This window comes from Gadus morhua, chromosome 15 (assembly GCF_902167405.1).
Source record: "Gadus morhua chromosome 15, gadMor3.0, whole genome shotgun sequence".
Taxonomy (NCBI): Eukaryota; Metazoa; Chordata; class Actinopteri; order Gadiformes; family Gadidae; genus Gadus; species Gadus morhua.
Window position 1 is genome coordinate 14,208,739 of NC_044062.1, and position 20,019 is coordinate 14,228,757.

Below are 20,019 nucleotides of genomic sequence, written 5' to 3' on the forward strand. Positions count from 1 at the left end.
GGGGTCCGGTGTTCTCCGTCCGGCGTCTCCTCCGCTCCCGCCGCCGTGGACGTGGGGTCCAGTATCTGGTGGACTGGGAGGGGTACGGTCCGGAGGAGCGCTCCTGGATCCCAACTCGCTTTTTCATGGACCCCAGCCTTATCTCTGACTTCCACCGATCCCAGCCTGACCAACCTGCCCCGTCCTCCCGCCAGCCCGCTACGGTTCCACCGGCGAGTGGTTTCTCTGACAGAAGGGACTCCGATGTCGCGTCCTCCTCCTCTTCGGAGGACGCAATCTCTGAGGCCTCGGAGGAATTCTATGGGTTGTATTCTTGGGTTCAGCCAAACGCGCACGTTACAGATACACTGAATATATAGCCTACAAAGGTAGGCCTACTTATAGGTAGGATAAGGCCTATTGGTTATATAAACCGCAGAATTTGTTCGTTCCATTATAATCCTGAAAACATGTCAAACAACGTTTCTCCTTTTAGAAACCGAAGAGCTAATGTTCTTACAAGTTAATTTCCCATTTGTCAGACTTTGTTAAAGTTTTCCAGCAGCAAGCTTTTTATGTAAGCAAATGGAAATTACCTAATCCAACTACTTTCGCATTAGTAAAAAACTAAACAACCTAGGACAAAAGCTACCACAAGTGATCACGCGTGTGTGTGTCTGTCTGTGTGTGGGGGTGCTGCCTTGCAGCATGCAAGAAATATCACATCCTCTCCAACAGAACCCAAATTAACTGATCGATTTTATAAAAATGCACAACATGGAGGTTTACAGGTTGCATCGTTTTTAACCTTGATTTCATTTTTACAAAAAACGCACCTGAGAAACATTACATTGTATTGTTACATCACAACTCCAGGTTGTGGAAATTTAATCTAATGCCGCTTTTCCACTGCATGGTACCAGCTCGACACGACTCGACTCGACTCAGCTCGCCTTTTTTGCGTTTCCACCGCGAAAACATGGTATCTGGTACCTGAAGTGGCTGCTTTTTCTAGTACCGCCTCGCTCTAGGTTCCAAGCGGCTGAGCCGATGCTAAAAGGTGACGTCGGCAGACGGCCGGCCACTGATTGGCCAGAGAGTGTGACGAAGTCACGAGAGCGACATGGCAACCATGCTGGTAACAGCCATAGCAGCGCCGCAGCCAACATATTCCACTTCTTCAACATGCCAGCTAATAATACGAACACGAATACCATCGCATCGATGTTCTCCATTGTTGTTATGTGGGTTCTGTCCATGTGTGGGTTACGTAGGTGTTGTTTGCGTCGCGTATAAAAATACGTCACGGCCCTTTCGCGCAGCCGACCCCGCCCACGTCCCGGAGGTACTATTTGCGGTGGAAAAGGACCCGCGCTGCTACCGTGTCGAGTCGTGTCGAGTCGAGTCGTGTCGAGTCGTGTCGTGTCGAGTCGAGCTACATGTGCGGTGGAAAAGCGGCATAAGCCTACTCGTATGAAGGTTGTGCGCACGCCAGTCCATCGCAGCTCCCCCTCCTTATCGGGGGACATACAAAGTGTCAGATCGCATCATAGAGTGTGAGCTTTTATCTAAATCAGCTGAGCTTCTCCATGCCCTCTGTGTTGTTATCCACATGGTACCGAGCCCACTTGTGTAAGCGGCTGTACAGCGGCACCCCGCCGTTCTCCCGGTACAGGTAGACCCCCGCCACGCGGTTCCAGTCCTCGCTCTGGACGGGCGTGGAGGCTCCGGCGTGCTCCTCCACCTGCGCCTTCTCCTCGTCGTCCAACGCCACGAAGCCGAAGAAGCTCTTGACGTTCTCGGCGGCAACCAGGTTGGCGTGCACGGCCGCCGTGCGTTTGAAAAGGTCCTGCTCGCTGGCGTGGAAGCGGCTCCAGTACTCCTCCTGCTGGGAGCCGAAGGGAGAGCAGCAGCGCTTGGCGCACAGCATCAGGAAGACCACCACTGCCATGGCCGCCACAATCAGCCAGCCCAGCAGCTGAAAGAAAACAGATAAGAGTGAAGAGAGAGGAATTGCTGGACGCTAACCAACAAATGGTTCAGCGGAGATCGAGGAATGCAGCAGTTTATTTTATTTTATTCTGCCTATATGGACAAGAGTTAGAACAGACAAAAAATAGGTTGAAGAAGAGAGGGGAGACACCTGCGGGCCGCAGCTACAAGGCCTTAATTAAAAAAAAAAAAAAAATCTGCTACTTATGAGTAGCCAGGTTATTTGAAGGGCCCCATTTTACCAGCAGGTGTGATGCTGGGGATGCTGCAAGTTGTTAGTCTACTTGGTAGTCTGGCCAGTTGAGCTAACCATCACACATCTGGGTGGACACTCACCCTTGATATGTCCCTAGAGGGTAGAGTTTTAAAAAGGCTTGGTAAGGCTTATCAAAATCACACCTGGTGGTTAAAAAAGGGGGCTTCTAGGCATCTGTCAAACTGAAAAAAAAAAAAGATCCTCAGTACCTGAGACTCGTACTTCAGTCGTCGCTCGATCTCCTCCCAGAAGGGCAGGAGCTCGCTGGGAACTGTTCCTCTGCAAGGGAACTTGGCCATCAGCTGGATGACGTTGCGCCCCTCTTTCGGAAACTCCTCCAGCGTGTCCGGGTCGACGAACTCGCTGAGCGCGCACATGTACGCCTCCCCCTGCAGCAGCGAGATCAGCACCCAGGTGACCGGGGCGATGGCCGCGCGGCCCAGGATGTTCCCCATCACGGCGAACACGGACACCGCGGCCAGCCTTCGGCAGCGCCTGAGGCGGCATTCCGAGAGCAGGTCCCAGGTGCTGCGGTTCATCATGACCCCCAGGAGGAAGAAGACCAGGGCGGGAACTCCGATGGCGGCCAGCCCGTAGCGGTGGTTCCTCTCAGGGGAGCAGGGGCAGCTGAAGGCGAACACGTTGTATGCTGTCTGGCTGGCCACGGTGCCCAACGCGATCAGCCCGTTGAAGATCATCACGTCCTTGCTCTTGAAGAAGAGCGAGACGAACTTGAAGTTCTCCGTGACCAGTGCCGCCGCCGCCATCTTGGATCCGGGTGGAGGGTTGGAGGGTGGAGGACGGAGGAGGACGGAGGGTAGACTGTGGTGCGTAGAGGACAGAGGATGATGGAGGGTTGAGGCTGGGGTGTGAAGGCTCTTCAGGTGGTCAAGCTGATTCAGGCTTTTGTAGGGGTGAGAGAAGAAGAACCTGGGGTCGTCTTCAGTCTGGTCTTTGGGTTTGGTTGATTTTTAGAAAATAAAGACACTGGTTGTTTTTGTGCAAAAGGCAGTGTGCCGTTGGGAGGAAGGTTTTATGAATACACCCATTCAGTTCTCTTGTGGAGTTCTTCTCCAGTCGACTCTCAGCTACATATGGACAAAGAGGCGTGGGAAAGACATTTTGTGCTCAGCGTTGCGGGGCTCCAAAACCGATGACAAAGTATGCAAACAGGAACTTACCATGCAGAATGGTTTACCGTGGAAGGATGATCATATGGCATCAATCTGAGGAAAAAGGACTTCCACAGAAATCCAAAATCCTAAGATCTATAACTGACGGCAGAACAAGCAAAGAATGTAAAGATGACAGAGAAAAGTAACTCCCCGATTCTAGGTTTGAGAAGAGCGCTTCCTTTGTGTGTGCGAGAGGGGCTTTTGAAAGTATGTGTATGTGTGTGTGTTTGAGTCTGGGCAACCACGATGAGTCACATTCAGGGCCAACCCCCTAGGTTTCCTCTTGCTTTGGAAAAAATAAAAGCTAACAGGAAACACATGTGAGAGAGGTTCAAAGAATGACTATTTCAAACTTAGTACTTGAACATCCCAATATCCATATGGACTTCGCTTCACTATGGAGTTGTTTTAATGATGACCAATATTCACTTCATTATGGAGTGGACTTTATTATAAAATATTATATTTTAATGTACTCGATTGGAGTTGCCCATGATCTATGTTCATAGATTAACGATTAACTTTAATCCATAAAGATTAACTTCCTTAACAGAGAATGGTCATGTGCCTGATGGTGATTAAAGGGCCTAGAATATATTTATTATTGTGTTGTTCCAAGAAATAATGGCTTGGGTCATTGTTTCAAAGGGTGCTTCAGGATTTATTTTTTTAAACATTCATAACATGAATACATTGCCGAGCATTGACCCAACTCAAAATTTCTGAGTTGTATCCATCTCTCTATCGAGATATAAAGTGAAAGAGAATGTTTGAAAACATATACGTATTTTTACAAGACAGTACAGATTTTAAGGGGGATAAAATAACCATATTTGTGGATGCGAAGATTTACAATGCACCATATGTGATATTGGTGAATTAACATAGATATATCAAACCCTAAATCCTTTTGGGGGTGTAGCTTTAAATGTGTATTTAAATGAGTATTTTTGTGGTTGCTATGAAACCTGTTAACCACATATAGTCGAGTTGGCACATTGACAGCCAGCCCTTATTTCCATAAATCAGCGTTCCGTTTTTTTCGGTCCTGCCGATTTTTATCGTCCAACTGGGCCTGTTGTTTCATGTTAAAACTTATGTGGCCTTCATGTATTTGAAGTGATTTTATTCACACAGGACATACATTTACTTAACTTTTTTACACCTTAAAAACTTTTTTAGACATTTCTTTACACAACAGTATTGTTAGATATATGCTCCATATTATATCTCATTTGAATAAAACTTATTTTTACACTCTTAACATTTACACAAACATAGATTACTTTTTTTAGTCATCGGTCCATAAAAATAATCACAAAACGCTGCATTCAGTCTGGCAAAAAAATCTCATAAATACAGAGGTTTTTCTCTCTCTATTTAAAATATTTGGGTTAATGCCAAACCGTTAAATCCTTAATGAATGTATTTTATCAAGGTCTTCTATAATATTTATGACCAATATATGATCAACAATTATAAAACATGACAGACAAGCTCACCTGTGTTAAATGGGCCGTGTAGCTTGGCCCAGGTAGTTGATCTGATCGCTAGCCAGAAGGTTCCCCCTGTATTCAGGAGACCCAACCCAATGTAAACTCAACCACCTGTATGCAAAAGGAGCTAAACCGAGGACCCAACCTATTCAAATAGCCCCCAGGGCACAGCCTGCCTTGTAGACCATACCTTGTGGTCCGGCTCAAACACAAAGGAGGCGTTGAGCAATAGGATCCTACCCGCTTCACCCATCGGGTCATACTAGAGCAGGAAAAGGTGTTATCTTATTTACAACCTGAGCGGGTATCAATTACACTGCCATGCCTGAGATGTATATGTTACACACTTGATATAAACAAGGTCATTCAGAGGCTTTATTTGACAGTTTCATGTGTTTTTGAAGCTATTCATCTTTTCAATCCTTTTTAAATAAAAAATAGTTGTATCTATAATCTTATGAAATATTACTCCCTCCCATACAGACTGCCCTTAGAAGTATGCATCGATCTGGCAACACAGTAAGTTGCTGTGGATGAGTGTTGACTAAATCATTTGTCGTAGACTATAATTAGTTGACACATACTCATCCAGAACTCCCAGACACACTGACTGCTACAGCATCTGTAGCAGTCTGTACAGCGTTAATGCACTTTAATTTAGACACACTCATCCAGCCACCACACACACACCTGCCTGTGTGTTCTCTCTGTGCGCTAAACATCTGAGTAGAGGCTCCTGCCGTAGGCGTCCTTCCAGGTGATGCAGATCCGGTTGCGGTGGGCGATGTGGGTCACATCAAGCTCCGGCTTGCAGGCAAACCACTTGATCAGCATCCGGTTCACCTGCTCCTGCCTGGTCATCCCATACAGCTTCTCTACCTTCCTCTCTTCGTCCTCCCTTTCACTTCGTCCTCCCCTTCCCCCTCCTCCCCCTTCGTCCTCCATCACCTGGCGGTAGCCGGTGAAGGGCGGCTGGGGGTAGGGCAGGTTCAGCACCTCCCGCTCGTTCTCTTCCTCCTGCACGCCCTCGAAGAACTGCACCACGCACTTGCGGGCGAAGTCGCGGGTGTGCAGCGCCACAGTCTCGTCAAACAGCTTCTGCTCCACATCCAGGTAGTTGCTCCAGTAGCGCGTCTGCATGGAGCTGCCTCGGTTGTCGAAGCAGGGCTTGATGAGCCGGCCCAGCGCCCCCACCATGATGAGTAACAGCAGGATGGACCAGCCGAACGCCTGGAGGGGGGGGGGGGGGACAGCATGCAAAAGAGGACAAGTCATGTTTGAAAAGGTCTTATTGAGCTTTGGATGACTGTAGTTGAGGGAAGGGGGTGCTTTCGCAAAGGAATCGCTCATTGAGTTGATTGTATGAAACACACAAGGAGAACAATACAAAGGTCTGGTGGTGGATTTGTTACCGATAGAGCCTACTGCCAGAAGACTATTAGGAGTTTCTGGGTCTTTTGTTTTTGCACATTAGACTTGCACTTACACTCGCACATTAGGTGCGAGTGTAGGTGAGTGAATGACAGAATTTCTTAGCTTGGGTGAGGGTGTGCGTGTCCAGGTATAAATCCAGCCTACCTGGGAATAGCAGCGGACGTAGCGTGACACGGCCTTACGGAATGAACTGTTCCTGAAGATGACGTCCTCCTTGCAGGGAACCTTGGCCATGAGTCTGTGCACGTCCAGACCAGTATTGTTTGGCATTCCTGAAAAGAAACCACAAAGGATTCACCCAAGGGTGGAAGTATGGTGGCGATAGGGGCATTTGGTGCCATTTACACAACAATTCCAAAAATCCCGGGGGGGAAATCCCCCACACACCCCATAGACTGCTTTGGTGAGCCAAAACAACATAGGTAGTAATTCAAACATTGGGATTACAGAGACAACATTGAGAGTAACCGAAGGGTTGACATGGGACTCGTTCACCTACCGGTAAAGGTATTCGGGTCCACGCCCATGCTAAAAGCACATATGAAGATCTTCCCGTCCATCAGGGTCACCAGGATCCAAACCATGGGGGCCAACAGGGATCTCTGGAGCATGGCGGAGAACAGAAACCTAAGGAGATACCCCGTTGAATCTCTGTATTAGTGCTGGTATTCTCATGGTCGTAGGGAATTAAAAAGGTACAGTATTTGGATTTGATTGGCATCTTAAGGAACAAACTTGACAACAATTTAATATTATATTATGTGTATGTTTAAATTAGTATACAATCCCATGTAAATAGGAATTGTGCTTTCATTTCCTTAGAATTAACCCTATATATCTACATAGGGAGCGGGTCCTCCTCCATGAAGCCTACCATGTAGCTCTACAGTAGCCCAGAAGGGACAAACGGCTCCAGAGAGGATGGGTTTTAAATTATTCTTCATAATAGCTATCTAACTTCTTAACTTTGATTCGTCAGAGACTAAACAATTGATTGAACCTCATCATTTGACACTTGATGCTACTCGATGCTGTCGTAGTCGATTAGATCATTTTGGAATACTGGCACCTTACAGATCATTACAGGCCCCCATAGCTTCTTCTGTCATTAGAAAGGGAGGGGGTATCAATTCCGCGCGGTAGAAATCTGCAACCTCAGTGCTTGATGCCACTAAATCCTGGCATCTAGCACTTTAACAAAACAGAATTATCAAAGTATCTGCAGACAAGGAACAGGATTTGAAGCAGGCAATTTGAAATAGGATTTTTATAGGTTTGCCTTCCTCGTTCCTCAATCACTCACCTTTAACAAAACAGAATTATCAAAGTATCAGCAAACAAGGAACATGATTTGAAACAGGCCTATTCAATTTGAAATAGGATTTTTAAAATTACATTTAGATAATAACCAAATTATTGATTTAACTTTATTTTGGAGGACAATATCATTAAAAAATACAGGAATCAAAGCAGCTTTGAAAAACATCCTACTTAACTATAGCAACAAAAGAAAACCGCGGAAAAATACGTCCTAGAAATATTCAGCAAAAGAACCGACTCACTTAACCACTGCAGGGTTTTTCGTCCTTTTCCCGATCGGCCTCACCCACTCGTCCATCATGATGCCGGTGTGTCGGTTCACCAGCACGCCCAGGAAGAAGAGGATGATCGGGGGCACTATCATCACGCCCATGGAGTACAGCTTGTTGTACTGCGGCAGGCAGGGGCAGTTGAAGTCGAAGGTGGTGTACAGTTTGACGCTGACCAGCGCCAGCACAATGCAGATACCGTTGGAGATGGACTCTGAGTTGGTCTGGAAATACTGGAGGACCAACTTCATGCGGTCCATAGTGGCCGACTGGTTTCTAGCATATTATGGACAAAACAAAAAAAAAAGCATTCGCTTGACTTCAAGTGTTTCAACTTTAGGAAATGTAATTCTTATTAAAGGAACATTGTTTTCATTTTGGCTACAAAACTAACAACATAGCAGCCGTCTTTGCAATGCAGGCCTAGAGACCACCTGGTCTACGGAAAATTGGTTGAGGGCACGATGTAGAACTACAGGACAGAGCCTGCTTAATATTGGAATTAAATCGTAATCAAATTACAGACCTAAACATTAAATATCTCTTAGGCACTTATATTTTAATGTATTCACGGTTACGGTTTAAGAATTGCAAATGGCAAACATAATGACAATACAAAGATAAAACCTGTTTGCCTACCTGTGTGCTCAAACGCAGTGCCGGAATCAGAGCTTCCTACCACCAGCAGTAAACAAATCACAGATTATGAAAGTGACCACACCCTGGGCCCGCCCCGCCCTCACACAGGCTTCTAAGAGTGTGTGTTATGGTCTGATGCTTTGAAAACAAGTCGCCATAAGTAGTCCACAAGTGAAAGGTGAAATTTACCGACCTGGCCAAAACACGTTATATAAAATATACTATTACCGAAGGAATAGTTCAATCCTCATTAAAAGTAAGAAGATAATTCTCCATCGCACCCTGATCCTTCGTGATGACACCAACACACAAGTTTAATATTTGAGATAGGATTTATTGACATAATTGTATAAGAACAGAACGATAAAAGATCAAGTCGTATGTACCAAGTTTGCTTTGGGGCCATTAAAGTGCTTTAATTTAAATGACCGTGCTTGGCTTTGGAATGGGCAGAGAACATAGCTGAACTGGATTGACACAAACTGTTACATGTGCCTTTTTTTTATATATATATATTTACACACACAACTAGGACTTTATTTTAGCAAAAATACGCACTTGCACGTTTTGAACAGTGATTCAGTCACAGGAGAACAAGAAGACAAAGCTACCACAGGTCAATAGCAAGAACAACAGTAGTTTTTCCCGCTTATAAAGGTCAACTTACAGTAGTTTTCGAACGTTTTCGAAAAAGGGTTTTCACTGGAAACACAAACACCAGCGTTAATGAATGTTTTATTTTTCTGCCAATGACTCCTCCTCAGGGCAAAAGGATCTCTGAGGCCTCCTTGGCCTCTATCACCCGGAACACCCCCACCTTCTCCTGCTTCACGTTCTTCCTCCCTTTGTCTGGAAGAGACGGTCAGCATGAATCTACCTGTTCCCCTCCATGTGCTTCAGGTGTGGTACCTAGGTTTATAATAGCCCCACACTGGCAGCAACAACAAATGACCCGACGTTTGGCTTACAAAATATGATGGATTGAGAAGATGCATTTCATTGTCCACAAAGTAGAAAATCTCAGGTCTCATTTGAAACACTTACTAAAAACAATAAGGATCAAAACAAGTTGGAAAATATGCTATAGATGCCACAAAAACGTCAAGGGTTATATTTTGCTCTGTAAAAGGTTGCTGGTTCTGCGGCGGACTCACCCATCATGTTGCTACGGTCCAGCAGAACCTCCAGGTCCCGGTCACTGATCACCTCCCCCTTGGTGCTCTTCACCTCCCTGGGACAGTCAAGAGGAGGAATATATGTTGAAGACACCCACACGATGCCATGCGCGGGATTGAGGGGTGAATAACCCTAACTTTCTTGAATAATCAGCGGCATGTGCCATGAATGAATAATCAAATAGTCGTTGGTGTAACGACATTCGCAAAGGCAGCCACGGATCATCGGAAAGAAATAGCTTAAACGCACCATGCTCCATGTAGAATAAAAGTATTGCACATCTAACGTTAATTGAGTTGAACTATTTTATTCACTGTAAGTCTCTTTGGAGACAAGCTTTTGCTCGACAACATGAACAGTAAACAACGGCCCTTGAAGCTGAGCATTTCCCTGGGACGTGTCTCTTACCGCTCTGCCTCCCTGGCCATCAGCATCCCCATCAGCTCGTCCAGGTCCAGGCAGCTCTTAGCCGGGGCCAGGTCTTCCCTCCCTCCCTTGAACTTATCTGAGGCACAGGATGACCCAACATCAATTTACATTTCAAGGTTTGTAAATAGGATTATTTTAAGCAGTAGCAAATCTTTAAGGGACTCATGAAATAGAGTGAAAGTCTAAAATGTAGTGACATCCCTTAGCCACAAGTTAAACTTAATTCTAATATTTAAATGGCTTTAGGAGGTAGAATCAGGGCTTACTCTTGTGGATGACCATCTGCTCCAGCTTCCTCTTGGCGGATGCTCGCTCCAGGATCTTCTGGTCGATGGTGTTGGCCGTGACCAGACGGTACACCACCACAGGCTTGGTCTGCCCGATGCGGTGGCATCGGTCCTGGGCCTGCAGGTCCGCCTGGGGGTTCTGGAGGGGAGGGGAGGGTACGTATGATGAACACACAGGAAGGGGATTTAACATAGCCCATTCAAACACATGCAATACTTAAATAAGACCCAGGTCTATCAAATATGGCTGCATTTTTTCAAACTCACTCAATCTCAAGCATGGTGATACAGCTCTACATGCAATCTCAAACTGAGTAAAGCCTCTGTAGCCTCTGCGTGTGTGAACGACCACTCACCCAGTCGCTGTCAAAGATGATCACGGTGTCAGCAGAGGTGAGGTTGATGCCCAGGCCTCCGGCTCGCGTGCTCAGCAGGAAGAGGAAGACTTCTGGGTTTTCTGCAAACTTCGTCATCTGAGAGGGGATGGAAATTATTGAGGATTTCATCCTGAAGAATGGACGTTATTATGGATTATTTTTCAACTATAAAGTACCAACAAACCTCAGCTACTTTAGGCTGATTCTGAATTCGTTTTTTAATGCTCCGTCGACCAACACGGATACCAAACTTTTCGTTGGGACTCTACTTTCCATAATAGATAGAGCGCCCCTGTAAAGTCGTCCGGGAATCCCCGCAATGTGAACTCACGTTTTCATCACGGTCTGCGTAGGACATGCTGCCGTCAAGCCGGCTGTACTCGAAGCCCCGCAGGTAGCAGTAGTCCACCAGCAGGTCCAGGATGGATGTCATCTGGCTGAACACCAGCACCTGAGAACACAGGCCGACTCACCGTTAAGAACTGTAGTACCCCACCACCCAGGCGCTGGCGCCCACCAGAGAGGACATGGATTCGCATGGCATCGGAATGTACTAAATGCTTTGCCGCTCTAGAATAGCTTTCTGTTTGTGTTCAAATCTAAACGGAAAGTTAAACCAGCACAAATCCAGTGTCGAAAACAGTGGGGGCCCCATCCCTTTTACCTTGTGGCCCCTCTTCTTGAGGGCAGGCAGCATTCGGTCCAGGATGAGGAACTTCCCCGAGCACTTCACCAGCTCCTCGTCGATCTGAGGAGACCAAAGGACATGAGGACTACAATCGTTATTCAGTCTTCATTGTCACTTCCTGTTCATGGTATAAGCTGCTTAATACCGGTCTTATTGGTGGTTAACATTCCAAAGTTTGGGACGCACAAACAAATGATTTTTTTTTTTAAAGAACGGTTAGAAACACTGCGGCCCCCCCTAGTGGTCACCTGGAACTGCTGCGTGGCGGGGTCTAGGGGGTACTCCACTAGGTAGGGGTGGTTGCAGCACCTCTTCAGCAGCATCAGGATATTCTGGAGCTTCAGGTTGACTTGGGTGTTCAGCAAATTCTTCACCGCCAGCACAGGTCCGGCGCTGGAGTGGGAGGGGGTTGAACATGAGGCTAAATGTAAGCTATCAACGATCAAGTCATTTTAGGGCTCAACATACTTTTCTCATGTTAGGACCAACCTGCGGAGGTTGTTGTGCCCAAATCTAACTAATATTTGGTGCATCAAAACAAATTAAATCAAAGTAGTGAGACGATTATCATTTCTCCATTTATGGCGGTTCTTCAACCCTGTATTCCCCGTCTAATCAAATACAAATCGAAGAGGCAATATATGCAGGCATTCAGATATATTTTTAATAAAAATTAGAGCTGTCAGTTAAACGCGTTATTAACGGCGTTAACGCAAACCAAATTTAACGGCGTTAAAAAATTTATCGCGCGATTAACGTAATTATTTTATTAAAAAAAAAAAAATAATAATAATTTTTTTTTTGGCTCAAAACAAAGAAGCAGTAGCCTGACTGCTATGTTCAAATGACATTTGTTCAAAGCAGTCGTTTATTTGCACTATAGGCTCTTTTTTTGTATCGTCCTGTTTTGATCAGTATATGCCAATGTTGTTATCAATAGAAAATCATTTGCACAAGGCAAGCCGATGCACTTCATCATGTTGATAAGAGAATTAAAATGAGAAGAATTATGGGACAAAAAAAAATCAAGGGATATTTAGCATAGAAAAAGAATTTGCGATTAATCGCGATTAATAATAGTTAACTATGACATTAATGCGATTAATCACGATTAAATATTTTAATCGCTTGACAGCTCTAATAAAAATATCTGGTTTATTGTTGTCATTCCGCAATTCACTAAGAAATCATATTAAAAAAAAACTGGTATACCTGCCACAAACTAACGTATATTAATAAATAGCTTGTTTAATCGGAACACAATCCCAGACGGGAACGTTTTTGACTCATAATGTGGACCTCCCATGCGCTAAAGGTGTGAGGTGCATGAGTGCATGCGTGGCTGCTCCTCTGCTGACCTCTGCTCCCCGTTCTCCTTGCGGATCTTATCCAGGTATCTCTCCAGCGCTTTGGGGGTCTCTTTCTCATCTAGTTTCTCGTCGTAGTTCACCAATCTCTTGCTGCGTCGGGTGGGCCTGCCGCTGGCTGTCGGCGTTGACGGCAGGACGCTCTCTGAGAAATACTAATAGAAATCATGTTTCAATGATTTGTCAACGATGTACAATGAAGACCAGATTGAAAAGAGGGAGTCGAGAATCTGCATGGACATGCGGTGATATGAGGTATATGGATATACCAACAGGTGCATTCCAATGACCGATAAATAAATAAATCATTCCAGGTACACTGCCACTTTGACTCATCTCATTATCGCCCATAAATCTACTGTTGAAGAGGGCATTTTATTTTTAGATCAATTCCTCCCGTGGAGCTCAAATACAAACACTAAACGCGAAGGCGGCCTGTGTACCAAACGGAACAAAACTAAAGAGGTGCGTTACCGTATTCTCCCGGCCAAGCAGCTTGCTGATGCTCTTGTCCACCACGGCCTTGTAGAAGGTCTCCTGCTTCAGGGTCAGCGGGGCGTACACGATGATCTCCTTCTTGGGAGGGACCTCCAGCGTCACGTCCGCCTTCAGCCTCCGCAGCAGGAACGGAGTGAGGATCTTTGACGCAAAACAACACAAGAGGAACGGGAGCCGGAGTCAGGAATAGGACGACTGCAGCGCGTGTTCTCAAAACCTGGGGGAGCAGCACGTGATCGTTTGTAACAGTGGCTTGCTCTCGAGTTTGTGTCACAAGCCAAAATAGGTTATCTGAGCGCCGTCGGGCTACGACCCGGTGGTTTGCGCCCAGTTGGAGGTTGGGTCGTGGCCCGACGACGCTCAAGTGTGCGGTTGGGTCCCTTGGGAACACTGAAATGTTCTTTTAGGGCCAGGGATGATCTTCAGGATGGCCATATGTTGTGCGTACCTGGTGCAGCATGTGGAGGACCGTCTCCTCTTGCTCGTTGGCCACCACAACCCCGTCACTTTTTATGGTGTCGATGTCAAACCACGACTCAAAGCTAGAGGAGAGGAGGAGGAGAAGGAGAAGACGACGGTGAACCGTGGCATAGTGGTAAAGGGTATTCAACTCTGACCTCTGCAACGGATACGCAAGTAAACGAATATTCTTCAGGCAAACCAGAGTATTCTCTCTCATCTTTGTCGAGCTTCTTTCCACATTAACCACTGATATCTTATTTCCAATTTGGACGTTGGATGTTACATGCACAGAAATCCTTTGATATAATTTAATGTATTTATTGTTGTGAAAATTTGCCAAGCATTCTAGGGCTGTAAGAATCTATACCCAATAGGCCGTTAATTGTTGAGTGAAAATATTGTGTTGTTGTGTTGTCATTCTAAGAATGAAGTTAAGAGTAAGATTTATGATGATTTTATGCTAAATGTATTATTATTATTATTAAGACTCCAAAGTCCTACTTTGAAATCCCCAGTGAGCTCTCAGCACTTAGTAAATACAGGGCACTATGGAAACTGTTACAAATCAAGCCCATCATATTGGCACAGTAATACAACCAAAAAACCCTCCCCCTTCACACCACCGACGCCACCAACATTTCGCTCATACCTCTTGAGGTCATCGAAGACCTCTGGCAGCAGGAAGTTGAGCAGGGACCAGAGCTCTGACAGGTTGTTCTGCAGCGGCGTGCCCGTCAGCAGCAGCTTGTTGTCGGAGGGCAGCAGCTTCAGCTCCTGCACCAGCCGGCAGTTGAGGTTCTTGATCCTGTGGCCCTCGTCCACGATGAGGTATTTCCACTGGAACCTCTGCAGGAGTGGGAGGAGGGACGAGAATGTTGTGTTACCGGGAGGAGCTCCGGGAAAATATATTAGTGTAGCCTTTGCTAATTTCTCAGACGAAAGATGATAAGGTTCAGTTTTCATCCAAACTAGATCACAGTGAATTCAGATTTAGGTAACGAAGGAGGATGTAGGGTTTAGGGTGGCCTGCTTAAGTTAGATTGCAGACTGCGAATGGAACAGCCCATTTATACAATATTTTGCCCCCAATACAATATGGGCAAAAGAGACAAATGCACAAAAACAGTGGCATAGGGTTAGGGTGTTACGATTTCTGGCCAAACTGTACCGAGGTTCAACGACCAATGCTGCTCTGTGCATGTGTTTACCTGTAGGACCTTCCTGTCAAACATGGCGATCTCAAAGGAGGTGATGACCACGGGGCACATGTTGTGGGGCCCCTGGGGTTTCTGGATCACCTTCAGCAGACCGGGCCTCTCCTTTGCGGGCCCGTGGTACAGCTGGACCGGCACCTAGTACCACACAAACATAGCATCTGATATTTGGCAAGGAGCCGGATCAACTCATACTTCAGGAAACACACACACAACTAAAGTATTGTCTATTTTCATAGAATAATAGCGAATTAATAATCGATCATATCTAAAATAGTCAACGATCTCATAACCAATTTTAAAGGGGACTTATTATACCACCAGGTGTGAGTGTGATTAGCCTTACAAGCCGTTTCGAAAATCTGCCTAATATGACATCACTAGTGGGTGTGTCCACCTAGATCTGTGCTGGATAGATGAGCAATGTTTACTTCAGTCCACTGGGTAGGCTGGTAGATAGATCTATCCAGCACAGATCTAGGTGGACACACCCACTAGTGATGTCATATTAGGCAGATTTTCGAAACGGCTTGTAAGGCTAATCACACTCACACCTGGTGGTATAATAAGTCCCCTTTAAGTCTCTCATTTCAGATATCCAGGTGTTTTCGGCAAATAATCGCCCCCAAAGAGAGACCAAATAACGGATCAAGTTGTCCATCCAACAAAGGCAACCAAACTGAAAAACAACCACGCGGTCCCATTTCACGTTGACGAACAACTATCAACACGTGAGTGAGCTAGGTACCGTGGGCGTGAAGCGCTTGAACTCTCGGATCCAGTTGGGCAGCGTGGAGAGTGGGGCCACCACCAGGAAAGGGCCAAGCACGCCGCGCTCCACCATCATGGCCACGTGGGCGATGCACTGGATGGTCTTCCCTAAGCCCATCTCGTCTGCCAGGATGCCGTTGATACCGTTCTCCCACAGCATCTACAAAGAGAGACCAGACACATTTAATACCCTATGGGAAGGGATGGATGACTTCTGTTTTGGAATAGGTGCTCCAATTGCGGGCAATCAATCACATGGACTCTCGACTCAAATAATAGCAGAACTAGCACTTCAAAAGAAAGCATAACTCAAACCATGTTTGAGGAAGATTCCACAGAAACTAATCCGGAACCACAAACTCAGCAATTGGGACGTTGTCTAAAGAACTTAAAAATAGCGTTGCAACCGTAACCTCAGCCTTTTAGACGCCATATTCAAACTTCAAAAAAAGAACTACAACATAAAAAAATAAAACCCAAGGAAGCGTCCTCTCACCCGCAGCCATTCGATGCCCTCTATCTGGTACCAGCGCATAGCCCCGCCGGTGAAGAGGCGGGGCTGCTGGGCCGGCACCGGCTTCCCTTCAAACGTCCTCTTCGGGTCCAGCTGGTGCTTGGCGCTGTCCTGCATCGCCTCTGACAGACGGCTCTTGATGTCCGTGTTGGAGTCGCTCATCTTCTCCAGGTCCTCCTCCTCCATGTTCTTCTTCCGTTTTGAAGAAGACGCTGTCTGCACCTGGAGAGACAAAAGAGAAGGGTTCGAGGCATGTTACTGGTGTCCCACCTGTGGGACTCTTTGTTCAATAAGGGGCTTGCAGCAGGGGGGGGCCGACGTGGGTCAGAGTGAAAAAGGTAGGGGACTGTATAAAAAAATATCTAAAATTGGGCTACATATTTCCATAAATGTTATCCAAGTTTTGGTAATCATTGGGGCAGAAAAAACCTGTTGATTAACAACAAACACAATAAAAAATGAGTTAAACATCAGTGTACATCAAATGGTCCTACCTCTTCTTCTAGTTTAATTTTCTTCGACTTTGACATAATTTCCTGAAACAGAACAAAAAATAAGACTTAAAACTCAAAAACACAGGAGCTGCTGGCGCACTAGGTTAGCGTAGCTTCAGAAGAGCGTACCTCTTTGGACATGACATCAGCTATTTTGTAGTCATCTTTCTTGCGCTTCCTTGAGGTTGCTTGAAAAAAACATTGATTTCATAAAATAAATGACGGTAGTCGCATGGCGCAATACAGATCAATAGAGTATTTATATGAAAATGAATTCAGAATATAGGATTAACAACGGTGTTGAAAGTTGCTACTTTAGGTATAGATACCTTTTTCAATGGCAGGTTCATCCTTTTTCGTCACCTATCGAGGTAGGGAAGATGCAGATTTCAAGGTATGTAATAAAGTTATAAACTGAAGAAAACATCACATTAATTAACCTTTTTATAATAATGTTATTTTACCTTCTTAGACTTTTTTTGTTGCTTTTCTTTCTTGGCCTTCTCCTGAAAACAAACAAAATGAAAAAACGACTGGTTATGCCTTCTCCCTGATAAAACGGTGGCACTGTTGAGAGCAAATATCGAAATCACAGATTCCTCCCATGAACATGTATCTTATAATATTTGCATATGCGTATCTTCTTTTACAACAGTTCCTTCAATAAGATACATCCAATAAACACTTGAAGACCCTCACAAGAAGAACACTTACCTCTTGTTGCTGCTGCTCCATTTTAGTCAGCAGGAACTTGGAGTAGATGTTGCTCTTCTCAAGCAGATGCTGGAGTCTCCTGAAGCGCATATCGTGGGAGTCCCGTACAATGGACTCACGGGCCTTCCGTGGACGTAGGTTCATCACAAAATTTTATAAAATAAATTCACTTAGCATCATGATTCAAGGAAGTAATCTCAACCATCACAGAATGGCAGGTAATATCTGAACGAATGCAGGAACCAACGTCATTGAAGTCGTTTGAAAATCAACAACAACCATATCATAGGAACTAACCTTTTCAATCATCTCCTTGTCCATTTCTTCGGATTTTTCTGTCAACTTCTTCTCCTCTTCCTCCATTTCTTTTGTGATCATACCACCAGAGGAATCATTCTTCGTCTTTACCCCATCAACTTTTGAGAAAAGAAACACGAAATTGCCCATTGTGGACGCGTAACTCTAATGTGTTATGTAAAACCTAATAACTTAAAAAAGTGTTTAAATAAAGTGCTAATCTGTTTCAGAACAGAAATAAATAGTTAAAAAAGATTGCTTCCCTGAAAAGCGCTACCAAATTGGTTGACTAGTAAAGTATGTTGGCATGAGAGCCACGGCCACGCTGACTTCAGCTGAATCAATGATCAAAGAGTAAAAAAGTTAACTGACCAGGTGGAGACGGCTGGGTCTCCGTGGCGGTGCCAAGGGGCACCTCCGACTCGTCGGGTTTAGGACACTGCGGGGACACACTCCGAGCTCCTTCATTTGAACTGCATAAGTTAACATAAAGAAAAGGGGGTCAGGTCTTTGAGAAAAGCGTGCTGCCTTTTTAGGCACCGCACCACGTTTTTACAGCATGTTAAGACTAGCCGGGTTGCATGCAAAATACTGACCATGTCACATCTGCCATTTGTCAATCAGAAGAAGCAGACCGCTAGAAAAGTCCAATTAAAGTTTTGTCTTTTGACTAATAGTTCTTCCAATTTAAACAGGACCAAAGACCGAAAATAAGCCCCTTGACAAAGGAATCAGCAAAGAATGGTTATTGCGCATCGGGTGAAAACGAGTTTAAAAAAGGAGGCTTCGCAGTGTACGACAAGTACAAATATTTATTTTCTAGTTGTATTTTCTAAAAGCGAATCATAAAAAGCCAACAAGTAAAATACAGCAGCAGTTCTCCCTCTCCTAGCCAGCAGTCTAGTGGGAGGGTCAAGCTGGGTTTCGCGCGCAGAAAGTAGAAACCAAATAACATCGGTAGGGGTGTTTTACAATTGCAATTTCAAATAACGTAGTTATTTTTGATTAACCACCAACTTCTTCATAAAAAATAAGCTTTACTATCGTAGAATATATTGTGGAACGGGAAAACCATGATTAAATTGGTCAAAAAACAAAAAAAGGTTTAAATAATAAATGACATTGACCCGCGAGTAATAGATACGTTGTAACATTCTCAATATTTCCCGCGAACGTTTTACAATACCCAAATATATGAAGGGGTGGTCGTGCTAGATCAACAAAGCTATATCTGTATCGTCTTTTATGTTGTCAAATACGTTAGATTAATGGACTATTATAGCTTGCAGGAATAACTTTTTTGTTTGGGTTGCACTATCACGTGGCCATGCATTAAAGGGCCTGGTTTATTGTGTATGCTGTACACCACAAGGTGGAACTATTGAGCAACGGCAGCCGCGGCTATTAGTTATTCACTCTGGCTATTAGGTATGCAGAACGAGCCCCTATCTCTTTTTTGCTTGACCACTAAGTTTCAATGCTGTCTAACCAATCAGTGCAGAGAAATACCAGACTCAAGTAACGCATTCGAGTGCTCCATGTTTCGCCGTAATAAAGCTGTGTTGTCTTTACTAGTTTCACTACAATGTAATGACCACCGCTAGCTAGTGGAAAATACATTAGTGTCTAGTACAGTGATATATTTGTATATGTTAGGCTATATAGCCTATATTGAGATGGCAGCGTGCGAAATACCCGTCAATATTCGGGGATGTCCTCATCCCCAGATTGTTCTCGATATGCAGTAGCCAGCTAGGCCATAGCATTACAATATTTCATGGATGCAAGCAAGCCAAGACAATCAATCTATATCTATAGCCTACATGACAACACACACACACGCACACACTTTAAACACACAGGTAAACCAACACTGACATAGGAGCCTGCATTGGCTAAAGTTGTTGGGATGCATTTTATTTTATAACAGGGTGAGGCACAGTTGTGCATTACAATGCAAACACGACAATAATTGGCACCATTCTTGCGCACTCAGAAGAACATGAACTGAATAAATGCCAGGTATATAGGCTAGCATATCGGAGACGGGCACACAATCAGTGCACTTGCAAATGAGAGCCTGCAGTATGACCGATCTTGTGACATTATTTAACCATCCATCTACAGCTAATACGATCAGACAGATACATCATTGATCACATATAAGCCTA

At 45.0% G+C, this 20,019-nt stretch overlaps 3 protein-coding genes across 4 annotated transcripts; all 3 read right to left on the minus strand.

Annotated features, from left to right (window-relative positions):
* Positions 1 to 720: 720 nt before the first annotated feature.
* calhm2.1 (calcium homeostasis modulator family member 2, tandem duplicate 1) lies at positions 721 to 3,674 on the minus strand. Of its 2 annotated transcripts, none has more exons than XM_030378438.1 (4): positions 3,409 to 3,674; positions 2,437 to 3,130; positions 1,439 to 1,957; positions 721 to 871 (listed from the first exon to the last, which is right to left on the minus strand). In XM_030378438.1, the coding sequence occupies exons 1-3, from the start codon at positions 3,447 to 3,449 to the stop codon at positions 1,553 to 1,555; spliced, it is 1,140 nt and encodes a 379-aa protein (XP_030234298.1). In that variant the 5' UTR covers positions 3,450 to 3,674; the 3' UTR covers positions 721 to 871; positions 1,439 to 1,552. The 2 variants fall into 2 exon arrangements, with proteins under 2 accessions (XP_030234298.1, XP_030234299.1); XM_030378439.1 differs by having other exon boundaries at positions 2,437 to 3,049; positions 3,409 to 3,672.
* Positions 3,675 to 4,042: 368 nt separating this feature from the next.
* Positions 4,043 to 8,614, minus strand: calhm3 (calcium homeostasis modulator 3). The gene is made up of 5 exons (XM_030378440.1): positions 8,561 to 8,614; positions 7,895 to 8,197; positions 6,832 to 6,959; positions 6,477 to 6,604; positions 4,043 to 6,128 (listed from the first exon to the last, which is right to left on the minus strand). The coding sequence occupies exons 2-5, from the start codon at positions 8,179 to 8,181 to the stop codon at positions 5,613 to 5,615; spliced, it is 1,059 nt and encodes a 352-aa protein (XP_030234300.1). The 5' UTR covers positions 8,182 to 8,197; positions 8,561 to 8,614; the 3' UTR covers positions 4,043 to 5,612.
* Positions 8,615 to 8,873: 259 nt separating this feature from the next.
* On the minus strand, positions 8,874 to 18,758 carry hells (helicase, lymphoid specific). Its single transcript, XM_030379518.1, has 23 exons — positions 18,445 to 18,758; positions 18,221 to 18,321; positions 17,849 to 17,967; positions 17,552 to 17,674; positions 17,302 to 17,343; positions 17,167 to 17,200; positions 16,967 to 17,025; positions 16,838 to 16,879; positions 16,326 to 16,565; positions 15,807 to 15,989; positions 15,053 to 15,196; positions 14,494 to 14,690; positions 13,831 to 13,924; positions 13,359 to 13,523; positions 12,876 to 13,039; positions 11,766 to 11,910; positions 11,494 to 11,577; positions 11,161 to 11,280; positions 10,809 to 10,925; positions 10,432 to 10,591; positions 10,145 to 10,241; positions 9,715 to 9,791; positions 8,874 to 9,409 (listed from the first exon to the last, which is right to left on the minus strand). Exons 1-23 carry the CDS (start codon positions 18,459 to 18,461, stop codon positions 9,321 to 9,323), a joined length of 2,613 nt encoding a protein of 870 aa, XP_030235378.1. The 5' UTR covers positions 18,462 to 18,758; the 3' UTR covers positions 8,874 to 9,320.
* Between the last annotated feature and the right edge of the window lie 1,261 nt (positions 18,759 to 20,019).